Source organism: Rhododendron vialii, chromosome 8a, assembly GCF_030253575.1.
Source record: "Rhododendron vialii isolate Sample 1 chromosome 8a, ASM3025357v1".
In the NCBI taxonomy this organism is placed as follows: domain Eukaryota; kingdom Viridiplantae; phylum Streptophyta; class Magnoliopsida; order Ericales; family Ericaceae; genus Rhododendron; species Rhododendron vialii.
The window spans coordinates 4,048,144-4,061,804 of record NC_080564.1 but is presented as its reverse complement, the minus strand read 5'-3'; the positions used below and the strand labels follow the sequence as shown (position 1 = coordinate 4,061,804).

Below are 13,661 nucleotides of genomic sequence, written 5' to 3'. Positions count from 1 at the left end.
CTTTTCATTTTCAGCTTTTTTACTTTTTAGATTATGATCAGAATGTATTTTAAATCTAGTAGAGTGTTTGGATGATATGTGCAGAATATATTTTACAACGGGAGTAGTGTTTGGGAGATATTGGATGAAAATGAATTATGAGTTGATTTTTTACTATGTTGCCTCTACCCATGTCATAAAACTACTGTTAATTAAAAATCACCCATCTCTCTCTCTCTCTCTACAAATCGAAGAACCCATCTTCTCCCCTTTGAAATCTAACTTCAAGAACCATATGGTTAGGGTTATTTGCCAACATAGAGTCTGGTCCACTAGCACCTAGTATGTTCCTCGCATTTCTTTGAGATCTGACTTCTAGAATCAAATGGTTAGGGAGAACCCATATTCTATTTTGCCGTAAAATCTCAAACCTGTCTTCTATATTTTGATGAACTAAAATCAAATCTCAAACCCATCTAAACCGACAAATTGAAATCAAATCTCAAACCCATCGTCTATTTTGCCGTTGAGTTCGATGTTGCCGTCATTGTCGTGGAGTTTGATTTTGCCGTCGTTGTGGAGATCGGGTAGTGGAGTTCAATTTTGAAGTAATTGTTGTCGGAGAGTTGGAGTGGGGTTTCTTTACTGGTGAGAGGATAACATTCATGGAAGGGCTTTGGGGGATTATGGTGAAACTAAGAGGGTATGGTGGTCTTTTTGTGTACCTTTTGAACGAGAATGGGAAACCGAAAATGGGAAAAGCTCCTCCAGACCTCTTTTTCACTTCTCTTCTCTATTCTTCAAATCTCAAAATCCATTCTCATAGAATGAGTTCTCTGTTTTTCAGCCAAACAGCCGAAATGGGAAAAGGGAAAACAGAAAATGCAAAAAAGAGCCTCCCAAACATCCCCTACAACAAACAAACAAAGTACGAAATGAAGGAAAATAAATGGGAGGGCAGATCTGTGTGTTGTGTATCTCTGGTGGTGTTAACGAACAGGTGAGGAGCAGATAAGGGGAAATAAATGGGAGGGCAAATTGGTAAAAAGGTAAGAATGCTTAGGTATTTTGGTAGTTTAACGTAAAATGGAAAAATGCAAGTATTTCCTAAACGGGCTAAAGCCCATAGAAAATATATAGATTTCGAGACAAGTTAGGGCCCGCTCTGTTAAAGTTTTTATTATTTTTAAATACATAATTTTGTTTTACAAGACAAATCATTCTTTCACCATACATCACATTTAATTCAAAAATAACACTTATTTTAGTTATCGAAATGGGGCCTCATTCATCTCATATAGTATTTCAATTAAAAGTCCATTTTGGCAAAAATAACTTATATAAAAGTCTTTAAACTATGGACAAACTTATAGGAAAAACCCACCGTTAAATAGTGATGGCAACGGGGCAGATCGGAGGCGGATATTGACATATCCGAATCAGAACCCTCCACCCATCTCCCATCCCCGTCCCAGACGAAAAATGCAGATCCGATCGGAGATTCGGATATCCGAATTAAAAATCTCAGCTTATTTCTATCCAGTGTAATGCTAATTTTTTCCATGATTTTATACTAGCAGTTAGGCAGTTTAGTATTACTTACAAACAATTCATAGACTCAACCAGAGATTACCTAGTCAAGTCGTCAACACTTGACTGGGGATGGGAGGGAGGGAGACTGGGAGAGGATCAGAGTGAGTACAGACAAAACCCTAAAAAGAGTTATATATATACGGGGATTCAGGGACAAATCGGAAATCGAATTTGGGGTGAATCGGGGCGGGGACAGACTTACCCTCAAATTCGATCCGATCCCCGAAATTTGTTTTTTAAAAATATCCGCATCTGCCCCGATCCCCGAAAAATTCCTCAAATATCTAGTCCGTTCGGAGCAGATAACAGGTCGAATACGAACGGGCCAGCCGAGATGGCCATCCCTATCGTTAAAAGAATAATTGCATCCCCAAACCCCTACAGTCCTCTTTTTTCCAATGCCCAATACTTTTTTTTCTATTACCGCTCGTTTGTTGGCGGTTAAAAAAGAGAGAGTAATAAAAGGAAATAAAGAGGTGAATATAATTGGACGAGAGATTGTTTAACTATTAGCAAGTTTTAAAAATTAGTTTTTCTATAATTGGACGAGAGATTGTTTCATTAGCAAGTTTTAAAAGTTAGTTTTTCTAAAAGGAGATATGAGAGGCCGATAATGTACGATTCCTGTTTTTGGAGACCCAAGGAATGTCCAAAGCTTATCTATGTCCGGATACAGCATCCCCGAATTTCTCCGTCCGGCCCAACACTATGCTCCGCTACCTCTGCTGCTTTTGGCATGCGCTTACAAGTCGTTTGCCGACCTAATTAGTTTCGGATGGATATAGTGTGAGATAATAAAAGGCCGAATATGTGTAAGCGATTATGTTTTAGATGGTCGGTTTGAGTAAGTTATAAAAGCGAAAACACGTACATGTTTTTTTATATTTTTTATTATAGGTGAATATAGTGCTGTAACGAACACTATGAATACAATATAAGAACGAGAAGGAAAAAACTAAACAATAAATCACAAGAGACACAAGATATACATGGTTCCTTAAAATGGGTACATCCATAGGCGAGAAGAGAGAGAATTTACTAACCAACGTGGGGAAAAGATACATAAAGCCACCTGTAATCCGTAACTGCCACAATATAAGAGATGCCACAAAAGGATCCAAGGATAAAACCCTAGAAGTCTTCCCAAAAGACCTATTTATAATCAGGGCGGTTCCGGGGACACCTAAAAAACCATCTAAAAAATTATCCCAAATATCAATCTCATAGTTCCCGATCAAATTTTGATGATCCAAGCCGCTCAATGTGTTCAACGTAATTTTACGGATAGCCCCCAAAATCGGCTAAAAAAAGAGACCGGGAATGACTTGATTTGAGCAGTTTTTTATTGAATCGTTCAATAAAAAATTGTTCGGATGAAGCACTTCCCGGTCATTTTTTTTTCCTGATTTCTCATGAATACCCCTAAAATCACGTTATGATTATATTGAGCAGCTTGGATCACCAAATTTCGATTGGGAACTTTGGAATGTTCTGTTAGATATTTTTTAGGTGTCCTCGAAATCTCGCCCAATTTATAATAGGCTACAAAAAAACGAGTTTGAATACACGCTGTACGTACCACCTTTATAAGGATACTCAATGTTTGCCACAAGAATACACAAGGGATGTAGTATCCTCAAAGTGTATATCACCCTATCCTAAAGCTGACTCATATATTTTGGAGGTTCGAAGCGAATTCCCTATATTAAGTCCCTTACATATTCATGATTTAAAAAATTTATAAAAGTACAAAAATTAAAAAATTAAAACTAAATGGATCAAATTACGACAATATAAATGTAAAAAGATATTATTGCAAGAGTTTTTGAAAAAAATAAGATACAATTATGTTTTTATTTAAAAATATTCTAATACTGTGTTAATATATAAATTATACTTATACTTATTACAGTAGGACCTCAATTTTGAATCAAAATTTGGAGATCAGAAGCGGTCGCTTCCTTAGCTTCCTCGTGAACCGGCCTTGCTGCCTATCCTTATTATCTGGCTTTATAATTACTACAAAAAAAGTCACATGTCGCTTTAATTCTCCATGGCTCGAACGATAGGCTATGTTTTCATTAATAATTTTCAGACAATAACTCATGGCATTTTACCCAAGTTGGCTCTGCATCGGCCGGTCTCCCCAAATTGGCATAGCATAATTGAATTTATGAAAATCATTTGAACTTCGCCAGAATCAAAACAAAAAGGGTGGGCTAATCAATGAAATGAAAGGGAGTAAGAAAATCATTTAAAATAAAAATCGTCAGGACTTTTTATACTGTTCCAGTACAAAGTGATTACGCGCTAAAGAAACAAGGCGACGTTCGTGCGGCACTGTCACTGATACCCTATACCTCATGGGTTAAATTCCTCCCTCTGCTCCGATTCGGATTCGTTTGTTGCTCCATTTGTTGGTTGGATTTGAATTTTCGTCTTCCAGACTCACGCCGGATTCTGATATTCAAGTTCCATCCCTTAGGTTTTTTCTCGCCCTTGTTTTTTTTTTTTTTGTTGATGATTAGGGTTTTGTTTCCAGTGATTTAGTTCTGTATCGTTTTTGTTTTGATTCTTTTACGCATTTCGAGTTCTCCATCAATAACAACATCCCTCGATGGTGCAATGATGCGCCGTTTCGGTTTTATTCGTTCGTGATCATTTAAAGCAGCATCGGGGGTGTTTGCTATAGCTACGAGAATAGATTTTAGATCATAGCTTTAGATTGTAGATTCTGAACACTTGCAGAAGTAGATAAACTTGTTTGTTAAGAGTTATTGCCAATGGTTTATTTCCCTGTATGGTTAAGTTACCGGATTCTATTTCCAAATGGCATCGAAGTGGTACATCTTGCGCCAATTATCGTGCCCCTTACATGTATTAGTGTTTTTATTTTTTTGATGGTCAGGGTTTTGTTTTCCAGCGATTTGGTTCTGTATCGTTTTTGTTTTGATTCTTTTACGCATTTTGAGTCCTCCATCTATAACAACATTCCTCTGCCAGAAATTCTACGATGGTCAAATGATGGGCTGTTTTGGTTTTATTCGTTCGTGATCATTTAAAGCAGCATCGGGGATGTTTGCTATAGCTACGAGAACAGATTTTAGATTATAGCTTGAGATGAGGCTTTAGATTGTAGATTCTTAACACTTGTAGAAGTAGATAAACTTGTTTGTTAAGAGTTATTGCCAATGGTTTATTTCCCCGTATGGTTAAGTTACCGGATTCTATTTCCAAATGGCATCAGAGTGGTACATCTCGTGGCAATTATCGTGCCCCTCACGTGTATTAGTGTTTTTTTTTTCCCGATCTGGATTGCCTTATACAACAGGGAAGTAAATGAAGTGATTCACTTCAATGTTGCGATCTTGTCCTTCTCACTCTCAAAACTTACTGGTTGATATTGTAAAACCAATGATGATTTGATGGCTGTTGCGATCAGAGTGACACCAACTTTCTCTCAATGGTGTATGTATAACTGTATCTTGTTCCCGTAACACAACCCCCCCCCCCCCCCCCCCACACACACACACACACCCCACTAGCATCCTTTTTTAGCACAACGGTGTGTGCACTCCAGCACATGTATGCCCGTGTGTTTAATATTTTAAGTTTTTGGTTAAGGTAACTGCTTCTAAATGGAAAGTTTCTGCTGCAGCTTGTTTTTCATTTCCAGGAACAGAATCCTGAAGTTTCTATTGATCTTTTAGTCTGTCTCAAGTCCCATCTCTTCTGCTTTGCATTTTGTTTCTCAATATCCTTTCATTTTGTTGGTCCCTTTCGTGACAGGCTTATACAATTCATTTATTGTTTTCATAGGCATAGAATGGGGAAAGGAAAAGACAAGAACAGGCGTGGACATTCTTCTAACCCTCAATCGGGTAGCAGCCACGGAATAGGGAAGAGGTTTAGAAAGGAGAGTATGCAACAGGCTTCAAGGATTTATCTCGATGCACGTTCAGGTCCTACTGTTGCTCCGAATTATGCTTTTGTACCACCTGCATATCCTAATGTCCATGCCTTCCCATCGGGTATTGCTCTTGGTGTGAATAGCAGTTGGGCTGCTGTCCATGGAGAAGAGATGTTTTCCATGGATCAACTTGCTGGGTATATATTCATGTGCAATGGAAAAACAAAAGCAGATTGTTATAGGTATAGAGTTTTTGGTCTTCCTCCAGCTAGAATGGATGTTTTGGAGAAAATCAAGTCGCCGATGAAGTTATTTTTGTATGATTTTGATTTAAAACTTCTACATGGGATCTATATAGCAGCCTCAAATGGAAAATTGGCTATTGAGCCAACTGCTTTTGGAGGGAAGTTTTCTGCACAGGCAAGTTTCCTTTGCAGTTTCCATCTTTTAATACCGTTTTATGCTGCATTTCCAAAACTGTTCTAATACAGAACGCTAGTCCCAGGTCCTCACAGAGACTACTTTAAGTTGACACTTTACCATAGGAATTGCGGTTTCCAATTGCAGAAACATAAGACTAATAAAGAAATTGAGAAAATGTTCATTGAGTTCTTAAGTGTCATTTCATTTCTTTTATTTTCGGGAAACTTGTTAGTTGTTACTTGTCATAGTTTTAGCCTTTTAGGAGTTGTCCAGAACACAGAACCCACTAAGAATGAAAAGTTGCAATTTGTTCTTCTCAAAGGTGATGACTGACTCCATTAGAAGGGTAGACAAGATTGTCTCAAAGTGTAATATCCATAATCCGGTAGATATGAAAATTTATCATCTGCATAGACGTCAGTCAATTGAGAAGTTCATTTACTGATTTATGTGAGATATTAAATGATCCAGTAGGGGGTAGTATATTTCAGGAGTTAAAGGGGTTCAAATGGTTAGATGATACGAGTTCAACATTACTGAACTGGGTTCAGGCTCCTTGTGGGATTGAAGTATTCAACTTTTCTACGGATGCAATTGTCACCATGTTATTACCGATATATCTATAACTTGACAGCAACAATGCATCAACTTTGAAACTTCTTGAAAACCTAGGTTACAGACTCTATATACAGATAGAGTTGATTTTTGTCTATGTTCATTGTTGTTTTTACTCTTCTCCTTTTCTCATTCAAGTTCAAATTATTGAGAATGTCTATGACTATTATACGTGTTCTTCTCTTTATCTGTTCACGCCATGCTTATTTGACTTGTTAAGTTGTTATTACATATAGGTGAGGTTTGAGATTTTCAAGGATTGCTTACCTCTGCCTGAGAGTGTTTTCAAGCACGTTATCAAAGATAACTACCAGGGAAGTCACAAATTTAAACAAGAGTTGAGTGGGAAACAGGTAAAGTTGTTAAATACAGTTTTCTTCTGTTAAAAGTTAAAACATGTTAGGTAGCCTTTGGCCTAAATTTTCCGGTCTTTTTGGTTGTTTTCTTTTGATCTTTTCTATTATTTGAATTGATTGTTCGTCTGATGGGTAGAATCGAGAAAGTACAAAAATGTTGACCAAAATTGAAAAAAGGTTCACTAAAGATGACAAAAATTTGAAAAAGGCAGTCTTATGGTCGTCTTATATGAACTTTTTCCAACTTTGGTCTATTTTGTATACTTTTCTAATTTCCTTCGTCGAGACAAATAATGTGATGTAAAAAGTATGACAAAAAACTAAAAAAAGGTAACAAAAAGTTAAATAATCCCGGTTGTCTGTAACAAAAATTAATTTAGTCCAAACACACCCTTATCTGATTACAATGGAACCAAAATCTACTTCACTGCAGGTAACCGATCTGATTTCATTATTTCGTCCAATAAACATGCCACTACCGGCAAAAGATGGACATCCAGGCTTTGAGGTACAGGCCAGGCCAGGCGCTTATTTTTCTGCTTCATATGATCCGTCTTAGCAGGACTGCACCCTATTCAACAGGACCGAATTGTCATTATCAACATGTTCAATAAACAGTGACACCTTTTTTGCAGGTACCCCACGCATTGGCCACAAAAACGCACTCCATGCATCTTCCGCCACCCCCGTCTGGACTGTTTTATCCAGCCGAAGCTCATCAATCATATCATCCTAAATATCCAGCCTTACCTCCACAGGACCCATATAGCAGGTATTGTCTTAGGCCTGTTTGGGAAGTTTCTGTATTTAATTAGCCACGACAGCAGGTGATGTTGGTTTTAGTAAGATGCTTCTTTCAATATTTTGGAAATATGTTTAGTACTTTGCGCACATGTTGAATATTGGATAAAGCTTTATGACCTTTTTCCGACCTCATAATTTTACTTCCTTCAAACCGTGATACTTACCTTAAGCTTGGCTAGTTTCCAGATTAACCCTCGAGTTGCCAAATTCATCGTAATATTGAATCCATGGCAGGTTTGTGTTGGTAAAATGAGAAAATGTCGCATCTTAAATTTTTATGGTTGAGCATAGTATAGGGAGACCACTGGTGGCGTAGGCCATTTTATGTTTTGACTAATCATGCTTCTTTTGTCCAAGTTTTGCTGTTGAATTCTTGCCTCCATCTCCCTCCACGTGCATGCAGTATGCACTATGCTCATAGGAACAGTCATTATGCTTCATTTTTTGCAACTAAGGTCATACACGTTTAATAGCAGAAGTTTGAATAATCTAGTGACAGTAAGCAGATTCGAATTGGAAGAACGCCCACTTTCTTCTTGGGACATTCGAGTGGGGTTGCTTGATGGTATGTCCTTTTGCAACTAGTTTTCTTCACAGTTTGATATCTTTATGTTTACCGGAGCACGTAATCTTGTTGCCACACAGCTCAAAAATCCGGAGTTACATGGACTATTCTTGATGTATAAAGTACCATCGACACTTGTAGTTGAAACCTCACCCCGCAAGCATACTCCCTTTTTTTTTTTTTACTATGAAATAAACACATATGCCCTAAGACACCTCGTAAGTACCATTTATCTAAGGAGAGAACCGGCAAACAAATATGAATGTTTAGGTGTGGCCCGGTGTCCTTGAGATGGAAATCAGATGAGTATGACACTTACTGCACCCCACATCCGCATAAGAATCTGTCTAACAGTGGAAAAGTCTGCTCCATATTTGGCTGCTTCTATGCCCGAGGTGTGCATGTTAATTTTCCATGTTATTTGACTTCCACAGATATGTTGCTCTGCCAAGGGATGTTGAAGCACTTTCAACAACCAATGTTCCGGTGCACCCATATGTCACTGGGCCGTCACAGTTTTCAAAACCCTTGCCTGGGCAGCCGCCGCCTTCAAACCGGACAGCTGCTTATTGGGCTGCAGTGGCTTCCGAGGGCCTAAAACAGGCATATCCTAGTGCTTATCAAGGTATACCAGCAGTAAGCAGTGGTCTGAGATTGTCCGCCACTTCTGCAGGAGCCGCTCCAACTCCACCTTATGTGCCTGAAAATATAGACGCGGAGCTCCTTCAGCAGCTTGGTAGTACTGCAAATGATAACCACCGGCACAATCCGGCAGTTGCATCTGCTTATCCTATTGTACGAGAACCATCTGCTAATCCTATTGTACAAGAACCGCCTGCTTATCCTATTGTACGAGAACCATCTGTTAATCCTATTGTACGAGAACCATCTGCTAATCCTATTGTACGAGAACCATCTGCAAATCCTGTTGTACAAGAACCATCTGCAAATCCTATTGTACGAGAACCAGCACAGTTCCATGCACCGATATATGGAACTAATGTGCATTTGCAACCATCCTCATCCTCAACTTCTGGACAGTTCCAAGCACCTATATATGGAACTAATGTGCATTTACAACCATCCTCATCCTCAACTTCTGGCTATTGGACAACTGAGGCTTCTGTGGACCCAAACCTAGTATACTCCGTTCCTTACCAATGGCAATGGCAACAGTCGACGAATACTGGTGTGGGTGCTGAGAATGTAGCTGCAGGTTCAGCTCCACCTTATGCTGCCGTGCAGGGAAGTGCCGATCAGTTTGTTGCAAATGTAGGCACCTCAAACGACTATTGCGCCCATAATGTACATCTTGCGACCACTAATGGTCCAGTTCAAGCTCATGACCAGGTTACATACTACTCGTCGGCACCGGCTTACTGGACAGGTGTACCATCCCAGGACCCAAATCAGTTGTACTCCGGGTATTATCAAGGACTTCCACCTGGTAGCAGTGTTATTGGGGGTGACCCAAATCATTTGTACTCTGGTGCCTATCAAGTACTGCAACCTGGAAGCAGCAGTCTTGGAGGTGAGCATCTAGTGGCTGCCTCTGTTGCTGGAGCAGCTGCTACTAAAGACTAGTGCGCAAATGCTTCGAGTGGACCGAAGATGCTAGATTAGTATGTATATTGTTTTTTCACTTTCCGCCGACTTATTCAGTGTTTTATTACCAATTTTGATGGCTTCTGATCGAAATCAGTTTTTTTCTAGTTACGACTTGGTAGACTCAATTGCATAGTGAAAGAAAGAGACTGCCAGCAGGTGAGAAACTTTGAGCCCCTTTATTTGAGCATTATTTCTTATTGGAGGGTGTGGTGTTACTGCCGGTTGGCGAACAAGGAGAGCACCCTCTCGCTGTTTCTAACTGCAGGTGGCTAATTCCAAACGATTGATAAAACTGGAATGGTTTACTTGACTTTCCATTCTTTCCTTACGGTTTCTTGAAGGTGCACTAACTTGGTTGAAAATTCATGGGATCTTCTTAGGGACTGCTGACATCTCTGTTCAATTTTGGAGCATAGGTCTGTGGGATTGGTTGACTGTAGTTCAGGAATCTATTGCCCGGAGAAGTATTTCCGTAGTCAAGTTTTCTCGTTTCCGGTACTTGTGATCTTGTGATCTTTTGAAACAACAGATAACTATGTTTTCAGTGATGCCCATACTGCTACTAAATGTTATGCCGGTTTTCATCTACAAAGTTGCAACACTAGATTCGTCCCTGCCTTGAAAAAGTTGCCGAGGAAACATGGCTGTAGTCATAGTCGTAGTTGTATTTGAAAGGTCTATGCATATAGCTTTCTAACAAGAAAATACAGGTAAGGTCGAGGTGGGATTTTTGGAACGACGCTTTTGGCTTTTCGTTAACATCCATAATAAAATCAGCTTAATGTGCTGCTGGAACTCCGCTGCTTTTTGTTTTAAGGCCCTTGTACCATCATTTGTGTGGGAACCACACTTTGAAATATCTTGGAGCACCGCCAAGCGCCAAGTGTGGCTCTTACATCAATATGCAGTAGAGAAGAGTCTAGAGCACCATATACATGTAGCAATGCTCCAATAGTGCTCAATAGTCACTACATAAAAGGGTGCACGTACAAATATGAATTATGAAATCTCTTGGAGGTACATGTAAACCTTAACAATTTATTTTGAATAACACTACTATTATTTTCACAATTAGTTTTTTGTAGTATTTTTTTAAATCTTGAGCTGGACCAGAGGTAAATGTAAAATTTAGTAATACATGCACAAAGCAGCTACTTCGAAGCACCTAAAGAAACAAAAAACAAGGCGGCTGCTCTACAAAAGTTCTACCACTAAAATCACCCTTGTACCTGAAAAAATTGAGGAACTTAAAAGATGTTATGTTGTGAAATCATGCTTCCAAATTACTAAAATCGAAAGACACTAGAGAAGACAGGACCAGAGACCGGATTCAATTTTGCGCTCATTATTTTACTTATTTATTTCTAAATTGAGAGCATCCATAATTTTGTAATACACAAGAATAACCTGAAAAACAAGAAGTTGAATAAAGGGAGGGTAAGACAGTTATTATTTTCCGGTAACAAAAGGAAAAGACAATTTGATTCTCATGCTTGAGTTACAAGGAAAAGACAAATTGATTCTCTCTCCAGCACATTCCTGAACTAATGTTTCTAGTGAGACAAAGGTTCTGGGTGACGGTGATGACCCTTTCTTCCCTTTTTCTTCAGCAAACTGAACCCAGAACCCAAGAGTTTTAACAATTTGAGAATAGAATGATGTTGAGAATTGCAGTAGCTAGGAGGCTCTCTTCTCTCTCCTCATCACCACCTTCCTTATCTTGGAGGCTGAGAACCGCCGCCTCTTCTGCCGCCATCTCCAAAAATCCAGTGACCAGCGGTGACACCTTACTCTCTTACTCACTTCCATCCACTTCGCCGTTTGATGTTCTACGCAGAGGTTAGGTCATGTTTTACGGTAACTAGTTAGTACTAAGGAAAGGAAAAGAAAATTTAGAACTTTTTCTGCTGCTATGTATCCATGTTGCCTTAGTATATTGGTTGTGGTTGGAGCTTTGTAACAGAGCATGCTTAGGCTTTTGCATACTGTTGGCTTAGGGGAGACGTTCTTTCGCTTCTTCTTCTTCTCTCTCTCTCTCTCTCTCTCTCTCTCTCTCTCTCTCATAACCATTTCACCTCACAGCAATTTGGTTGAGATGCTGCTGCATGCATGCACTTTCAATTCAGCTAACCTTCTCAGTTGATACGTCCGGGAAAAACACTTTTCTTGGTTGTATAGTTGTAGTCATATATTTACAATTGTTTTTAGTTGCAAGTAGATTGAGTGAGTATACATGCCTATCGACAAGCATTATAACCTTTCTCGATTTGTGCGTGTAATCCGTTCTCAGGCTCCATGCTAATCTTCTCAAGATGATTCAAACTAAATTTCATCTGGGTTCAAATCCTATCGAAAGGTCGACTAGAGATAATAAGCTCTTGAATTAAAGACAAGACCATTCATTGTACCTTCCGGCGCTGAAAAATTGCGAAATGGTTGATGTATTTCAAGAGAGCGACATTTTCACCAAATACGGTGTGAATTCATTTTTACTGACCGAAAGCTAGATTTTGAAAACAACTAAGCAACGGCCGATCTGCAACAATGGTTTTCAGGTGACGGGGATAAGCGTTACGAGCAATTTGAGTTTTGCTCAAACTTCAAAGTACTTAGAAGCGGTGACTATCGGCATTGTTTTGAATTCAATCTCTCCTGCAAGTTTACAAACCTATATTTCCTCTGCATCCTTTCTTTAGGGTACTCTTTCTGGTATGGAATGACGGGATATGCATGTTTGAGTGTAATTGGTGAAAACTGTTACAGGTTTTGCTTCTCAGTCGCTTACCCCAACCAAGGAAAGCAGTATCATTACAGAAATTCCTCCAACTGTCGCAGCTGTTAAGAACCCGACACCGAGGATAGAGTACGATGAGTATAACCATGAGCGTTACCCTCCAGGTGAACCAAGCAAGCGGGCGTTCGCCTACTTCGTGTTAACATGTGGGAGGTTTGTGTATGCGTCGCTGATTCGTCTACTTATCATCAAGTTTGTTCTAAGCATGGCACCAAGTAAGGATGTTCTAGCACTGTCCTCCCTCGAGGTTGATATCTCCAGCATTGAGCCTGGCGCCACCGTAGCTGTCAAGTGGCGTGGAAAGCCTGTTCATATCAAGCACCGAAGGGAGGAGGATATCCAGCTGGCAAAAAGTGTTGATTTGCGGTCTCTTCGGGATCCACAGGACGACTCTGAGAGAGTTATTAAACCAGAATGGCTTGTTGTTGTCGGTGTCTGCACCCATCTGGGTTGCATCCCCTTGCCAAATGCTGGTGAATTTCGAGGAGGGTGGTTCTGCCCGTGCCATGGTTCTCATTATGACACGTCTGGCAGGGTTCGTAAGGGTCCTGCACCTAAAAATCTAGAGGTACCCGTGTACACTTTCTTGGATGAGAACAAGGTGCTCATTGGTGCGCGATGACGATGGGGCTCTTTTCCAGGTGACAAACTTGTTTTTCAGGATCTTGTAATCATGTATTTGTTTTGTAGTAGTCCAGGATTTGCTGATTTTTTTATTTTTTATTTTTCCTTTTTCACCCTCTTTCCTTTTGAGCATGTTTGGCAATTTTCATGTACTATCTTGGACATAGCTCTGAAGATAGTAGTATCTGTGTGTGCTAAAGAAGCTGGTAAAACTTTGAAAATAATGATTAAGTTGTTGGGTCCAATCCAATGCCTGGCTTTTTTATATTGGTTTATCACAATTATGTTGCATATGTACACAATTCTGCCAGCTTTCTGTGTTGCATATCGATAACCTATGGCTGTTTTGACAAATTTCATTACTTGTGACCTAGCTTTCAGAAGAGTTCA

The 13,661-nt window shown here is 39.5% G+C and overlaps 2 protein-coding genes across 5 annotated transcripts; both read left to right on the top strand.

Annotated features, from left to right (window-relative positions):
* Positions 1-3,692: 3,692 nt before the first annotated feature.
* Positions 3,693-10,409, top strand: LOC131298439 (uncharacterized). 4 transcript variants are annotated; one of them, XR_009190513.1, is made up of 8 exons: positions 3,771-4,057; positions 5,362-5,902; positions 6,757-6,873; positions 7,310-7,384; positions 7,512-7,648; positions 8,680-9,867; positions 9,959-10,009; positions 10,195-10,409. XR_009190513.1 is itself a non-coding variant. In XM_058323913.1 (7 exons), the coding sequence occupies exons 2-6, from the start codon at positions 5,399-5,401 to the stop codon at positions 9,827-9,829; spliced, it is 1,983 nt and encodes a 660-aa protein (XP_058179896.1). In that variant the 5' UTR covers positions 3,771-4,057; positions 5,392-5,398; the 3' UTR covers positions 9,830-9,867; positions 9,959-10,409. The 4 variants fall into 4 exon arrangements, 3 of the variants coding, with proteins under 3 accessions (XP_058179895.1, XP_058179896.1, XP_058179894.1); XM_058323913.1 differs by having other exon boundaries at positions 5,392-5,902; positions 9,959-10,409; XM_058323912.1 differs by having other exon boundaries at positions 3,693-4,057; positions 5,392-5,902; positions 8,680-10,409.
* A 194-nt stretch (positions 10,410-10,603) lies between these two features.
* LOC131298442 (cytochrome b-c1 complex subunit Rieske-4, mitochondrial-like) lies at positions 10,604-13,521 on the top strand. Its single transcript, XM_058323915.1, has 2 exons — positions 10,604-11,692; positions 12,617-13,521. Exons 1-2 carry the CDS (start codon positions 11,509-11,511, stop codon positions 13,267-13,269), a joined length of 837 nt encoding a protein of 278 aa, XP_058179898.1. The 5' UTR covers positions 10,604-11,508; the 3' UTR covers positions 13,270-13,521.
* The last annotated feature ends 140 nt before the right edge of the window (positions 13,522-13,661 follow it).